Raw genomic sequence first — 16,560 nt, forward strand, 5'->3', positions numbered from 1 at the left:
CACACTAGCATGGGCATAATAATACTGACCTACTTTACTGGGTTGTTGTAAAGGTAACATATATGAAGTGTATTGAGCACTATAAAGGTTAGTAGAACTGCTATTATGATTGTTATTTGGACCCAGTCTTCATATCTATCAAGTAACATAGTGAACACCTATTTATAGACAAAGGCTGAAATACTGCGCACATTTGAACACAGAGAGGTTTACTTAAAAGTAAATTTGTGTAGACTCACACTTAAAAGTACAATCCTAGGAAATAAATCCCATTGCACTCAGTGGGACTTACTTATGCATAAGCATGGATGGGATGAGGGTGCATCCAAGTTGCCGTCCCTCCTTTGAAATCTTTGCTGTTCATTCACTGATGTCTGCCTACAATATTGCAGACTGTTTAAGAGAACTCAAATAAGAAATCATGTTCTGCTTAGTTAAAGCCCGTTTTGCAAAGGGCATCTACAAGGTTAATTAAAATGCAAGATGTACACCTTAGATAAGGAAAATAGAGAACAGCAGGCATTAGAAATCTTATTAATCTGAACACCATTTCTGGGGGAAGGGGGGGATAAATTAAAGATCCTAGGCTGCATGTTTCTCTTATTCACCTCTGTAATCCTCTTTCTCAGGCTTAATGGATTTTGAAGTGTGGTACCAAAGACCCCTAATAAGATTTCACTTTAATGTGTGGCACAGATATTTTGCCATTTGAATAAGTGATTACATTTGGGGGGAGGGGCAAGATCCTCCCGCAGTGTTTCAGTTCTTAAAGTCATGTTCCTTCCCACCATACACACTTACTTGGGACTGCTAACTTCTAAGCCAATGCATGCAAGGAATCAGGCCACAGATTTTATCCAAACTGATTTGCAAAGCACAAGAAGTCTCTCAGAGAGCTGAATTCAAACTCTAGAAAGTCTGGATGAAAGATTTCATTCCAAGACCTGGGCAGTGCAAGGATATGCATTTTATATCTAAGTAAACCCCAGAGTCCAATGGGATTTACTCCTAAGTAAGCATGCATAGCACCGCTGTCTTGGGGTCTGCTCCTACTCAGAATAAGCCCCACTGTGTTCATGTCCCACTTCTGAGTCAATGTGCTTAAGAGAGCAGCCTAAATATACCTGCCAAGGTGCTATTGCAGGGCATAACATAAAAGCAGATGCACGCCTGAACAAGTCAGGAACGCGGCATATTTCCTACATGGAATCAAGGTTGCAAAAAGGCTGGCACCTCCAACCAGTATCTTTGAGCATGTGCAGAAGAATGGCTTTGTTTTGGAAAGAGAGTGCCTGTTTTTTATTGACTTGCTTTTGAGCAGATGTTGAATGCCTCCATCTGTTATGATTTATATATTTTGAAGTAATTAAAAGTAGAGAAGCATCTATAAAAATACTGAATGTGCACTCTCTCCTTCCCATCCCTGTTTCTTCTAGCAAATGGCAAAATTCTGTCAATACCAGAAAAATGTAGGCTATGTGGCAAACAGGGGGGGGGGGACGCATCCCTTTCTGGGTACAGCGGGTAAGAACAGGATCTGAGCTCTTCAGTATCACAAAGATCTACCTCTAGGCCTTTTTGTTTCCTTTAAAAACTGGGGCACAAGCAGCTTTGCAGACTTTTCTGAGGGTACACATCACTGAACCAAGCACAAGAGTGGGCTTGCAATGCTGCTGATGCTTATTTACTTGGAAGTAAGTCCCATCAAACTTGGTGGGACACATCTGACTATAAATTTTGGGCTGCATAGCAAAAAACAGACAATAAAATAAGCATTTTTTAAGGGACCACTGACAAATTGATAAAATGGTAGACACCATGCATGCACCCAAAATTTCTTAAAGCTGTTCGTTTTCTAACAGAAAAATTTCAACTTGTCACTAAAATTGGCCTGTTTATAAGACAGGAACTAATGCCACATCAGTTTTTTTAAAGGGGCTTCTGTGAGGAGCTAGGGAAATACAGGCCCCCTAACTGAAACTTCCTGGGAAAATTAATAAAAAGCATTATTAAAGCTGGAATTATTAAACATATAGAAGAATGAGCCTCGTTGAGGAAGGATCAGCCTGGCTTCTGCCTCACCAACATTTTAGAATACCTTCAAAGTTGCAACACATTTCAATGGAGTAATCTAGTATACTGCTTCGCCTTCCAAGGCACTTTTGGCAAAATCTATTTCAAAGCTTCCTAAATAACCTTAATTCATAGAATCAGAGTTCGAAGGGGCCATCTAGTCCAACCTCCTGCTCAATGCAGGATCACCTTAAAGCATCCCTGACAAGTGTTCCTCCAGCCACTACTTGAAGACTGAAAAGAAAAACAGACACTGTGATATGCTGGCTAACACATTCAGTAAAACATTTTACAATCAATATATAAATCTTATGTCACATTATAGAGAAGTACATCCTTATAATATTACAAAGAGAAGTCTATCCTCATGATGTTACATCCGCATGACGTTACTTATAATATTACAAAGAGAAGTCCATCCTCATGATGTTACTATGAGCACCCGGATGTAAACTTGTTTTGTCAAAGTCTTCCTCAGGAGTATTCCTACTGTCTTCAAGGTTATCAGCCTCTTGTTACAATTCCGTGTTTATACTGTGAGCGAGCCAGTCCTTCACCTCTTCGCTAAACAGATGCAAAGCCTTCTGAATTTGGCTAACAAAATACTCTGCAAACCTCAGGAGTATCTTATTTCCTTCAAAATTATCATCCTGGAATAATCCATGGATATTGAAATGAGAAACAATACAAAGCTGAATGGAACTGAATAATGTTTAACATTATTGAATATTATTAAGAACTTACCTCTTAATGCCGCTTAAGTGTTTATATTAGGAGCAAGCCAGTCCTAAACCTCTTCTCTAACTAGATGCAAAAGCCTTCTGAATTTTGCTGACGAAACGCTCTCTACAAAAAGCTAGAAACTACTTAAAGAAAATTATTCTATGTCATTCCATGTAGCTGCGTGTTAGATATCTCTTTCCTAAAGGTATAAAACTGATTAAAGGTGGTGTGGGCTGAAACCATATAGAATACTGCTACTTTTGGATGCACTTTAAATATAATACTTTTGAGAGATAAACTGGGCTCTATTTCTTACATTTACAAATAATTGTACATTTACAAATTACATTTACAAATAATAATCTTACAAATAATTGCAGAACTATCACCTTCAATGATGTATGAATGAACTATTTAGGATATTTTGAAATCATACCAGAAACCTATCACTTCCCAGAGGAGTTAATGGAACACCATTTATGAATGTTTATTATAGCATAATCTTTACTAACCCTATTGATTTCTTAATCTTTGTTACTATAACCAAGGAACTAATTCGAATTGGTTTCAATCTCCTAAATGGGAAATCTCACTTCTAACAAGGCTGTTCCATAGAAAAATCTCAATGCTTATAGTTCCAGATATGATAGGTCACTATTCCCAATATTAAACACTCATTAGAGGGGTGGCATACTTCATTCATATATCATTGAAGGTGGTTCTGCAATTCAGAAGAAGAAGAGGAGGAGATTGGATTTATACCCTGCCCTTCACTACCTGAAGGAGTCTCAGAGAGACTTACAATCTCTTTTCCCTTCCCCTCCCCACAACAGACACCCTGTGAGGTAGATGGGGCTGAGAGAGCTCTTTCAAGGACTGCTCTTGAGAGAACAGCTCTGAGAGAATTTATGACTGACCCAAGGTCACTCCATCAGCTGCATGTGGAGGAGTGGGGAATCAAACCTGGTTCTCCCAGATTAGAGTCCACGCTCCTAACCACTACACCAAACTGGCTTCAGTAAACATAAGAAATAGAGTCCAGTTTATCTCTTAACAGTTTTATATTTAAAGTGCATCCAAAAGTAGAAGTATTCTACTTTCTCCATGGTCAGAGACAGAGGGTGGCGCTTGGTGAGAGGGTCTCCTCACAATACCCACTTGAATGCGGAGTGCCGCAAGGGGCAATCCTCTTGCCAATGTTATTTAACATCTACATGGGTTCCCTCGCCCAGTTAGCCAGGAGTTATGGGCTGGGTTGCCATCAATATGAGGATGACACCCAACTCTATCTGTTAATGAATGGTCATCCATCTTTTGCCCCTGACATTCGGGCTGGGGCTTTGGTGGCTGTGGCTGGTTGGTTGCGGCAGAGCCGGTTGAAGCTAAATCCATCAAAGACAGAGGTCCTGTACCTGGGTCGGGTGTCTGTGGATATCAGACTCCCCACACTGGAAGGGACGCCTTTGGTGCTGACCCAGAAAGTGAGGCGCCTGGGAGTAACACTGGATGCCTCTCTTCCTATGGAGGCCCAGGTTACAGCAGTTGCCATATCTGCATTTTTCCATTTTAGGCAGTTAAGGCTGCTGAGACCATATCTCTCCCCCCAGGACTTAGCTACAGCGATCCACACAATGGTCACTTTCCAGGCTTGATTACTGCAACTCGCTCTATGTAGGCTTACCCTTGAGGCTGACCCGGAAACTACAGCTGGTGCAAAATGCAGCAGCGCGCCTGCTGACATTGATGCCTATGCAGGCTCACATCTGGCAGGTGCTCCGCCAACTGCACTGGTTGCTAGTTGACTTCTGGATTCGCTGCAAGGTGCTGGTAATCACCTTTAAAGCCTTATACGGTCTGGGACCCACATATCTGAGGGACTGCCTCTTCCCATACACGCTCCGAAGAGAGTTACGCTCTATGGACCAACTTCTCCTGGTTGTCCCTGGCTCAAAGGACGTCCATCTTGCCTCAACCAGGGCCAAGGCCTTTTCCGCCCTGGCCCCTGCCTGGTGGAACATGCTCCCAGTCGAGATTAGGGCCCTGCGGGATCTTCTTTAATTCCGCAGGGCCTGTTAAGATGGAGGTGTTCCACCAGGCCTTCGGCTGAGGCAGCAGACGTCTCTATATGGCCTCCCTGAGGTGGTTGTCACCCACCCACCTATCAACCCAAATAATATGTCAGGGAACCCCCACAGCCAGCTGATTTGTTAGAAGTGTGACTGTATTTTAATGTATTATTTTCAAATTGTTTAATTTTAATTGTATTTATTGTCTGTTTATGATGTTACCCGCTCTGAGCCCGCTCATGGGATGGGCAGGCTATAAATACAAATAATAAATAAATAAATAAGAGGAGGGGGAGGTTGGATTTATACCCCACCCTTCACTTGGAGTCTCAGAGCGGCTTACTCCTTCCCCTTCCCCTCCCCACAACAGACGCCCTGTAAGGTAAGTGGGGCTGAGAGAGCTCTTTCCAGAACTCTCCTTGAGAGAACAGCTCTGACAGAACTATGGCTTGCCCAAGGTCATCCAGCCAGGTGCAAGTGGAGGAATGGGGAATCAAACCTGGTTCTCCCAGATTAGAGTCTGTCCATTTAACCACTACGCCAAACTGGCTCTCCCAGGACTGGATTGCTCCCAATGGAAATACTGGATTATAACAAGAGGCTGATAACCTTGAAGACAGGAATACTCCTGAGGAAGACTTTGACAAAACGAGCTTACATCCGGGTGCTCATAGTAACATCATGAGGATGGACTTCTCTTTGTAACATTATAAATAATGTAATGAGGATGTAACATCATAAGGATGGACTTCTCTTTGTAATATTATAAGGATGTACTTCTCTATAATGTGACATAAGATTTATATATTGATTGTAAAATGTTTTACTAAATGTGTTAGCCAGCATATCACACTGTTTGTATTTTCTATAATAGAAACTGTGATTTCGGGTTGTTCTTTCTGCTACTTGAAGACTGCCAGTGAGGGGGAACTCACCACCTTACTGTAATCCCCCCCCCAATATCCAACCAGAACCTTTCTGCCTGTAATTTAAGCCTATTATTGTGAGTCCTATCCCCTGATGCCAACAGGAAGAACTCCCAGCCCTCCTCTAAGTGACAGCCTTTCAAATACGTAAAGAGAGCTGTCATGTCCCAGATGGGCAAACATGTTAGTGTGCAGAAACAAAATAAAGCAGGAATCCAGTGGTACCTCAGAAGACTAATGGAATTTATTTCAGGATAACCTTAGTAGTCATGGGATAAGAGAACACAGACGTTTGTGGATTGGTACCAGACTAAACGGAGCTGCAGTGGCTCAAGTGGTTGAGACGCTGAACTGCAGGCTGTGGAAGGTCGGTAGTTCAGCAGTTCGAGACCCGAGTGTGCCGCATGATGGAGTGAGTTCCCGTCTCTAGTTCCCGCTCCTGCCAACCTAGCAGTTCGAAAGCAAGAAATTGCAAGTAGATAAATAGGTACCACTTCAGTGGTACCTGTGCACCTTGGTGTTTAGTCATGCCGGCCACATGACCACGGAAATGTCTTCGGACAGTGCTAGCTCTTCGGCTTTGAAATGGAGATGAGCACCGCAACCCTAGAGTCGGATTCGACTGCCTTTCGAGCAAGGGAACCTTTACCTTTACCAGACTAAACAGCAGGCTGCAGCAGGAAGGAATATGCAGACTCGATGGAGAGAGGTAAGCAGTGGGGTCTTCCAAGAAACTGTGCAAGGATCAATGCTGTTTCACCAATGTTTGGGCAAAACCAAAGGGTTTTTAGGGGGGAAGCCAGATGCACAGTATAATCCTAAAAGTGCTTTCTCAGAAATAAGTCCTGCTCCTGTCAGGGGCTTAACCAGAACATTTTGGTTGGTGGGGCAAGGGGAAATGGAGGGGGGGGGCAGCAGCAGCAGAAGAAACAGCTCCACCACGACCTCTAATCCTCCTCTAGTTTTTTTATTGGAGAGACTCGATTCCAGGCTGCTTTCTGTGTGTGTGTGTGTGGGGGGGAGCTCGACTCTCTCTCTCTTGCATTTTGCAATTTTATTTTATTTTTTGCAATTGTATTTTATGTTATTGCATTTTTAATAGCTATTTCTTTTTTGGCCTGGAAAAAAACCAGAGACTGAAGCTTCCCTGGCTGTGCCTGGGGTCAGTTTGGAACACCTGCACACATCTTACATAAAAAATATATATATATTGTTTTTTGGGGGGGTCCTAATTTTTTGGTCTGAGGGGCCAGTGCTCATCTGTGGGGGCGGTATTGTCCCCCCCCCCCAGTGGCTATGAGCCTGGCTCCTGTGTTCAATGTCTACAACCTTTTGTCCATTTACAAACAAGCACAGGGGGGCTTACTTCTGAGTAACCACGCACAAGATTTGGCTAGAGGAGTGATCGAGGTTTATAAATGCAGAGAAACTGGATGAAAAAAAACCCTGTTTCCCACACACCAGAATTCAGGGCCATCCAATGAAACTGACGGGCATCACTTTCAGGGCAGACAAAAGGAAGCTTGTTGTCATCCAATCCATAATTATCATATGCAATTCCCCGCCTGAGTTTGTTTTTCTGGTTTGTTTTTTTTAAAGCACCTTTTGGTCAGTAGTGGGGAAGATCATCTTTGTGATGACTGCCACTGACTTGGGTGACTTCAAAAGGCGGATTAGACAAATGAATGCTCTATGGCTATTAGTCACCATGACACGAAAATGAAGCCTCCAGATTCAAAAGCAGTACACCTCTAAATTGCAGACGCGTTCCTGTCCTGCTTGTAGGTTTCTCATAAATCTGTCCGGCCACTTTCGGAAACAGGATGCTCCTTTAGATGGACCCCGGCCGGGTGTGCGGGAAGAGCACATGAGACCTTTCCAGACCTGCCGGAGAACTCCACGCTCCCCTACTTGGCTCTCTCCCGGCCAGGCAGGCACAAACTTCTCCTTGGGGCGTGGCGCAAACTGAGGGAGTAAATATCAACAACGGCAATTAAAGGAAGACTCTCTGGAGATGCAGGGAGGCGCCAGCGTCTGGAGGCGGCGCTCGTCCGCTTCTTTCCCCCCCAACTTGCCCGTGTAGTTCAATAGCCTAATTAACAAGCCGCCGGCCCCTTCAGAGGAGGGTGACGGAGGAAAAGCCGCTGAAGACGCACCGCAGTAAGCTTCTGTTCAACTGCTGGCAGTTTCTCCTCCTCCCTTCATGCTCGAGCAGCGGCTGCATTCTGAGCTCACTAAAGTTCATCCTCTCCCCTGCGCCTGGTCTTTTTTTTTTTCCTCCTTCCAAAGAGCTAGCACGTCTGGAGTGACCCATAAGCAGTGCAAAGCTCTTGAGTCGAGGTAAGTCCTCTCTCTGCCAGCCTCTTTTTTTGCAGATTAGAAAGCAATTCGCATCAGGGTGCTGAAGGATACTCTGCAGCAGGCTTGCCTCTTTGGGTATAAAAAGCTGAGGCGGGGGAGTGAGTCCTGGGTTTCCCCTTTTCCCTTCCCTATAATAAAGTTGAAGGGGGAAATCCTTCTCGGTTGGTTGTGTGCGCGCGCGGCGAGATCGCAACGAGGGCTCGATGGAGCGTTCCCGCCGTCGCTCACACTTTGCAACAAACTCTGTATGAGGTGCATGCGAGGAGGGGGCCGTTTACAATGCCCAAGTTCAAACCGTGCTCTCCGCACTGATCGCGACACGCTTCTGTTAGTCTGCATTCCTTCCTGGCCGAAAGACTTGCGGCTGCTCACCTTAGCTGCTGAGCGGCACTTTTATTTTATTACGTTTTACAGTCCCGCCTTCCCTCTATCGCGGTACTCTAAGCGAAGTGAGGGGTTCCTGGAAGGTCTCCCAGCCGACCTGTCCTTTAAGGTTATTGCATTATGTCTGCGGACAAGGTCTGGGAAACTTGTTTATAAGCGGAGGACCTTAAATATTCTGGTGATCGAAGGGGAGGGGGGAATTGTATTGGGAAGGGAATAGGGAGTCCAGTTTACCCGTGACTATTGACTCTGAGGATGGCCAAGAAAGAAAGAGGGTCTCCCTTGGATTTGTTAATCCAGCCCCTTTTGAGAGACCTGTTTCTCGCCTGGTCTTTGCCCCAGAACATGTTTTCAACCTAGCAAAGCGTTCCTATTCCTAAACATATGCAAGAGCATCCCCCACCCCTTCCCAGTGAGAAACCACACTGCTGGCAGCCTCCTCCCCTGTGGCTGAGGTAGACTTAAAAAACCCAAAAACCTGAGGGGGAGGGGACAGACCAGCTGGGCAAACTGAAGCCTCCGCACATCTTGTTTTAGCTCTGAAGCATGAGACACTCTCCTCTTCCTGGACTCTGACTGGTGTGTCTGCTGTGGCTGTATACTTGGCTGCCTCACACCACTCTTTATGGCAGTGGGGTAATGAGGGGAGTCCAGGCCTTGGTTGCATGCCAGGGTAGCAGCAGGGATAAGACTGGTGCTGAAACCCTGAGGAGCTGTTCTCGGTTGTCTCTGGAGAACTGGATGAGGTTGCCTGAGGGGCAACCTCCGGTTCCCTTTTCTCCTCAGTGTGTGCCCTTGTGGGGGTTACATTTTTGCCCCAGAATGCCGCTGGCTGTCCTGGTCAGGTACTGCTGCTCCTCACCTGACTGGAGGCCTTGTGGCATCTCTCACATGTTCAAAGCATTTTAGATACTTGTATGTTTGCCTTTTGTTCCCACCCTCTCCCAAAGGCTCACAGTAGGTTCAGATAAGAACATGAGCAAGCACTGCCTGGATGGATCAGGCCAAAGGTCTGTCTAGTCCAGGGTTCGCTTTGCAGCAGCAGATCTGAATACTTCTGGGAAGTTCTCAAACAGCATGTGTGGGTAATAGTTTCCCCCTCTGGTCAGCCTCCCCAGTGATATGCTGCTTTTGAACATGGAAGTTTTATGTCCAGGATGTAGCACTAATTTTTCATGCTGCAAAGATAGGGACGCTGCAAGCGCTTCATGATGAAAACTCAGAGGCAAGAGATGGGACTGTACATGATATCCAGCAGAGGAAAAAAGGTTGGGGTTTCAACCCTCTGCTTGAGTTCCTTGTCCTTCACCGTATCTAGTCAGAGCAAATAAATCATGTAAATGTATACAAACTGCAGGATTCTGCTTTTCTTGGCAGACTTATGATTTTACTGAGTGCAAGGCATACATGTGGGCCTTGCCTACACCTGTGCAAAAACGCAGCCTCCTCCCCTCTGTCTGCTTAGTGTCCCCCTTCGTGCTTTGGAGAGACTTGTTCCGCAGGGAGGACAGAGAGAAATGTACTTTGGAGCCACTGCCAAAGGCTGTGCTGAATCCATACAAGCATTCGATCCAGCATACCCAGGGAAGCAGTAAACTCTTAATCCTGCTGCAATTATGCATCAAGCCAGCGTTTGTGGTTGGGCTGCTGTAAACTCAATCTCTCTCTTCTTTCCTTTCCCCTGCTTCCAACCAGATGAGGTGTTAACCGTTTGCTCTCAGCTAGTTGGAGATATTTGTAGAGTGCTTATACTTCATAAGGGGAGTGTAATGCTCCACACGTAATCTCTGCTTCCATTTTTAAGAAAGGACCCAAGTTTCTAGCCCTCTTGGTTACTAAAAGGGTCCTTTTTCCTGAGCCTTCTGTGGTTCCTTATGCCTTACTTGGGGACAAACAGGATAAATCTGGCACATTCAGCAAACAGCTTGTAATTGCCTAGTTACAGAATTTTGTGGTATAAAACTAGGATCGCATTGGAGAATGCTATCTTCTTTAGTGCAAGAATGTGTGTGTTCAGAAATTTGGCAGTGTGAGGTCCTAAGGGAACTGAGAAGGGGGAGAGTCACATTATGATTCAGTATGGAAAAGACGAGGATATTTAATGTGGTGGTGGGGAGTGCCATGAAGTCGCAGCCAATTTTATGAAGACCCTGTAAGGTTTCCAAGGCAAGAGACTAACAGAGGTGGTTTGCCATTACCTGCTTCCACGTATCCTGCTTAACTTCCGAGGTCTGACAAGATCTGGCTAGCCTCGGACAATCCAGGGGGATAAAATAAGAGTTTAAAAGTGCCTCTGGGGTCATTAGCTCCAGGTAATCTTAATTAAATAGATCTGGGGGGGGGATACAATAAGAGTTTAAAAGTGCCTCTGGGGTCATTAGCCATGACATTCAAAGGCAGGAGCAGAGTTATTTCTTACTCAGCAGTTGTGTGAAATACTGCCTGCATATTTCCAGTCATATATCAAAGGACTAGTAACTTTTTTTAAAATGAAAAATTGAATATTCAGAAAAAAGGTTGTAGGATATCTACTGGGGAGAGGTTGTAGGTCCTTATAGTCCCCCCCCATACGTATCTGCAGACTTGAACTTACTGTTCAGGCTTATGAATCTTTTTCTTTGTGTTTAGAGTGGTAAGTGGCATGGATCCTGTTGTGTCCTCAATCCATAATCCCTCTTTCTATCTCATATCTTGAGCATTTGTGATTATTATTATTTTTTTTTGGAGGAAGTATCTATTTCCTGCTTCCTTCTCCCTCCTCCAACAAATACCACGTTTGGAGTTTTGGAACAGAGAATGTGTCACAATTTCACCAGTCTTTTCCTTTCGTCATAGATTCCCCTTCTTCCATGCACGTTCTGTCTCTCACAATTTCTGTCTCAGGTTAATTGATGACTGTATTCTCAATGCCAGGGTGATTCAAGCTTCTAGGCTGCACACCAGTAGATGTTACCATTTTGTAGGTGGGAAACAACTGCTTTTATTGTTATAAAGGCTGTAGCCTTTATATATGTTTGAAACACCTGGTATGCATTAACTTGTGATCCTTATCATACCCTTGTGAAGTTAGGCTGGTATTATTCCTATACTGCGAATGGGGGCTGAAACTAAGATCAGGCCACCAAGTGAGTTTGTGGCTGAGATGAGATTTGAATTTTTAATCTCAGTCTTCTACAGTGTAGTCCTAAACAGAGTTTCACCCTTCTAAGCCTATGGACATAAGTGGGTTTAGAAGAATGTAACTCTGTTTAGGAGTACCCTGTCAGCCACAATGCATTGCCAGCATTATCTGAACAGGGTGTTGTTGGATGAGCGTCCTAGGGGTCATAGTACAGGTGTGCGGCTTTCGAATATTTTAAAAATGTTGTCATCCTTAGGATTTCAAACCCCGTGACCTATTGAGATTGCCTAGCGAGACACGTACAGGGGCCGACTGGGAAGTTAAAATTGCCCAGGAGCAAGCTGAGACTGTGGCGCTACAAGCCAGAGTTGAGGGGACTACTCAGTTCAGACCCAGCCAGTGGCACCAACCATGGATGTCGGCTCACCCACTACCACCTTTGGCACTAGCCAGGTGTGAGCTCTGCAATGCTACAGTTTTTCGGGTTTTTTTTTAAATTTGAAAGAGGAAAGATTGGCTGCAGAAAACTCACAGAACAGGTGAAGAACCCATTGTGACCATCCAAGCACTCTTCTGGTCCGCACCCTCAGCTCCAGCGGTGCTTCAGCACTGGGTTTCCCCCAGTCTCTTACTGGTGCTACCTAACAGCTAGGCGGGGAGAACCTAGGGGTGGTCTCTTATTGGGAAGACAAAGGTGCTATCCAGGGAAGAAAGGAAACCCCTATAGCACCTTGGCCCTTTCCCCCTCCCAGCCTGTCTTTCCTCCAACATACAATGTACAAAGTTCATGGTTGGCTTAGGTCCTTTAGCCCTTGCCAAGAAGGATATTCCCACCCCCCAGCAAAAAAAAGTATACTCTGTGAGCAGACAACAACAACGTGCTTGCTAGGGTGTCAGCTCAGCATCCTCTCCCCTGGGAGGGTTTGCAGAGCTGCATACCTTCCAGTCCAACCACAAAGTGTATGAATAAGGCCTGTGGTAATGAACTTCCTGCATTGTTCTCCCCCCCCCCTTCTCTCCTGCATGCTTCCTGGTGGTGAGAGGAAAGCATGTGGCCTGCGGCACCAGTGTCTGGCATGGGCAATCGATCAGTTCTCTGGGGTTCTCCCTTCCCTCTTGCAGCAATGAACCCCTCCAACTCTCCCCATAAGCCTTTTCTTTTAACTGTTCAAGGCAGTATCTGAAGAAGTGAGCAGTGACTCACGAAAGCTCGTACCCTGCCACAAATGTTGGTATGCTTTAAGGTGCTACTGGACTCTCATTCTTTTCTACTGCCCAAGGCAAGGATACCTCTGGGTTTCTGCTTTTAAATTCTTGCTTCTGAATCTGCCTGCCTGTGTGTGCAGTGTCATGAAATGCCCTTCCCTCTTTCAAGCCTTCTCTGACTTGGCCCTACTGCTCCAAAGGCCAACCCGCTGCTATTAACACTTCCCCATCCTTAACCTTCAGTCTTCATGCCATGACCTGATTGGGGTGAGTCATGCTGAAACCATCTTTTGGAGAGAGACCAAGACACCAGCTTGGGGAGGGGGTATAAATCTAGGTGGAGCTGCGGTGAATGTCAATGGTCCTGTTATGTATCAGATAAACAATGAAAAGTGGGACCCGAATTGCAGATTAGGGTCAGTAGCAATGTTCTGAAGGCCATATCACACAGTAATAAGGTTGCAAACTCTAGCCAGGGAAATTCCTGGATATTTGAGGGCAGTGTCTTTGGAGGGGGGAATTTGGGGAGGGGTTTCATCGACTTTGCCCTCTGAAGCAGCCATTTTCTCCTGGGGAACTGATCTCTGTAGTCTGGAAATCAGATGCAATTCTAGGAGAACGGTAGGACTCACCTGGGAGGCAGCAACCCTATGCTATAGCCAGTAACAGTTGCATTTGCCACAGATATGCCCATCATTCCTGTAGCAGATCATGTCAAGTGTGAATGATGACTGTGTATCCTTAAGAATCAGTCTTACATGTGTTGGGGAATCAGGCCTACTTGGGCATCCTGGGTGCATGTACCCGATAGTTTGTGTGTATTAGCAGCACACACGTCATATGGTTGACTGCAGGAAATGCTGGGACACCCATGGAAGTCACAATTGCCCCAGAATTGCTATAGTGTTTATCTGTTTATACATAGTCTGCTTTTCATCCCATGGTGGGTGGCTTAAAATGTTCTCCCCCCCCCCATTTAATCCTCACAGTAACCCTGCAAAGTAGATTAGGCAGAGAGTGAGTGACTGCCTTGAAGTCACCAAATGAGCTTCCATAACAGAGTGGGAATTAGAACCCATGTCCCCTAGATCCTAGTCTAACACTCCAACTGCTGCATCATGCTGGCTCTAAACCTTACATCTGGCAACAGACTTTGGCTTTAGCCTGTCTTTGTGCAATTGTCAACACACACACACACCCCATGGGGATATTGCTCCTCCACCACTCCAGGCATAAGAAACACCAGGAGCAATCTTTTATAGGCACAGTTTCTCTGTATGGAGCAGGTCTGGGATATACAATAATCTTGCAGTACCTGTTGGTCTGTGAATATGAACTCAGTGCTGGGGGCGGGGGAAGAACAGGCAGGCAAGAAGCATGTTGACAATACTGACTTTTAAAACAGCACCAGTTTCCTCAGAAGCAACAGCATACCAGTTCCCCACCTTGAGGCTTCCATTTGCCAATCAGCTACAGAAATGGCCTCCTGTCTCTTTTGCTGATTGCATTCAAAGTGTTTCCTTCAGCCACCACTCAAGCAAGTAGGTTGTATCAGGTAGCCATCAGCCATCAAAGGCCTTTGAACTACATAGGTGCAGAGAAATTGGCATCTGTCTGTTCATACAGTATTCCCATGACATGGAGGACAGGTGTGTTTGTGATGTGCTGTCGCTGAGTCACTTGCTGGCTTCTAAAGCCCACTTAGATAGGGCCTTCCATTTGGCATTAGTTAGGTCAGTACCTGGTCAACATCTGGGTCTTTTGCACTGCTCCTCCCCACATTTTGGCTTCAGTCTCTGCATTCCCCATTTACCTTCTGTTTCCTACTGATATGCTTTGACCGCACACCCCTCAGAGGTAACACAGCTGTGACTGTTTAGGGTAGTAACCTCAGGCAGCATTGGATTGGAAGCAGCAGAGTCTGATGATCTCTTAGGTCTGGTTCAGGCATGTGTGTTCATCAATCAGTGACTGTGAAATGGAGAGGTGATGTGTGGATATGTGAATGTGCCATCACTGATAGAACTTTCAAAGTGCCTCTTATTTCTTAATGTAATGGGAGGAGTGGAAGGAGAGGTTGTTTTGTTGACGTCACAAGTACTAGCCAATCAGTGGAATCTAAGACCAGTCGTTGCCCCTCCCCCAGCTTGTTGCAATAGAAGAAGAGAAGAGAAGAAATTGGATTTATACCCCGCCCTTCACTACACAAGGGAGTCTCAGAGCAGCTTACAAACTCCTTTCCCTTCCCCTCCCCACAACAGATACCCTGTGAGGTAGGTGGGGCTGAGAGAGCTCTTTCAAGGACTGCTCTTGAGAGAACAGCTGTGCCAGAACTATGGCTTGCCCAAGGTCATCCAGCAGCTGCGAGTGGAGGAGTGGAGAATCAAACCTGGTTCTCCCAGATTAGAGTCCACGCACTTAACCACTACACCAAACAGGCAATAGATGGAAAAGTAGATTTAACACAGGATGGAACTTTAATGGGACCTCAAAATACAATGCATTTCAGTGCAGTTGGTTCTCTCTCACGCACACAATTGTCATTCACCAGGTAGTGAAATCAAGCATGGCATATGAATGTGTGAACCAGCCTTCTGTGTTTTCCACACTTCCAGCTAAGTAGAGTGTGCAACAATATGCCCTGTTTTATTGGGGTACCACCCGTTTCCCCATTTTCTTACATGGCCAAGAGGTCTACCATAATTGCTGCTATTTTAATTAATTGTTTTGTCAACCCCTCCTAGTCTGCTTTATTGTAATCTCTCTTACATTCATAAAAATCTGGGGGTCACTGTTCTCACTTTATAGCTAAGAATCATGGTTAAAAAGAGGCCCAGGGTAAAGCACGGGTAATAAACCACCATAATTGTGAAGGGGGGGGGGAGTGCAAGATTATCCTTGTGATTACAGTGCTGCCCTTCTGTATTCCTTACCGGTGTCTGCTCAAGATTTATTCTTATTTCTGCTGTCACCCAGTTAAAGCAATTGTCACGGATTGGTACAATATTTGCTCAGATGGTTTACTCTTACTGGAGTAAGAGTCCAGTAGCACCTTAATGACTAACAACATTTGTGGTAGGATATGAGCTTTCGTGAGTCACTGCTCACTTCTTCAGACTTATTTCCATTTATTCTTTGCTTCCTTCTGCATATCACACCTAATCCAATCAAGCCTGCTATTGCCATTCAGCATCTGAAGTCATCTTTATAAAGTTTACTAGGAGAAAGGCCCGTTTTGGCCTGAAATGCAACAGGATTCTAGTAGAGGGCCTGGGTGAGCGTGGCGTTGTGGAGGAGGCGTGTTCCTGCCCTCCCGGAGCCCCGGCCGAGTGCGATGCGGCCTGCAGCCCCTGACCCACCTGGAGGCACTGGGCGAGCAAGCCCTTTCAGCCGGCGGAGCAGGCATTGCCTCCGCAGGCTCGCAGCGTACTGAGGCAGAAAGTCTGGGTGGCGGTTCTGTTGGAGGGTGGGCGGGACGTTGAGAACACATGGGCACGCAGTCACCAATGGATGGCGGGACCAGGGGTCGTTTCGTAGAAAAAGAGCTAGGGGAACTCATTAGCATAACTCATTAGCATATGCCACACCCCTGACATCACCAGAAGTGTGTCATAAGGCCACACCCCCTGACATCACCGGAAGTGTGTCATAAGGCCACACCCACCACTCAGTTAGTCTTAGTCTTAAAGGTTAGTCTTAA

At 45.6% G+C, this 16,560-nt stretch overlaps 1 protein-coding gene across 2 annotated transcripts in view; it reads left to right on the forward strand.

Annotated features, from left to right (window-relative positions):
* Positions 1 to 7,816: 7,816 nt before the first annotated feature.
* PDLIM2 (PDZ and LIM domain 2 (mystique)) overlaps positions 7,817 to 16,560 on the forward strand; it is a 53,977-nt gene continuing 45,233 nt past the window's right edge. For both annotated transcript variants that reach the window (XM_015414203.1, XM_015414204.1), the window contains exon 1: positions 7,817 to 8,128. In XM_015414203.1, the coding sequence (XP_015269689.1) occupies positions 7,992 to 8,128 (137 nt within the window). In that variant the 5' untranslated portion in view covers positions 7,817 to 7,991. The remainder of the gene's footprint in view (positions 8,129 to 16,560) is intronic.

Source organism: Gekko japonicus, unplaced genomic scaffold (assembly GCF_001447785.1).
Source record: "Gekko japonicus isolate JY-2015 unplaced genomic scaffold, Gekko_japonicus_V1.1 scaffold9, whole genome shotgun sequence".
NCBI lineage: Eukaryota > Metazoa > Chordata > Lepidosauria > Squamata > Gekkonidae > Gekko > Gekko japonicus.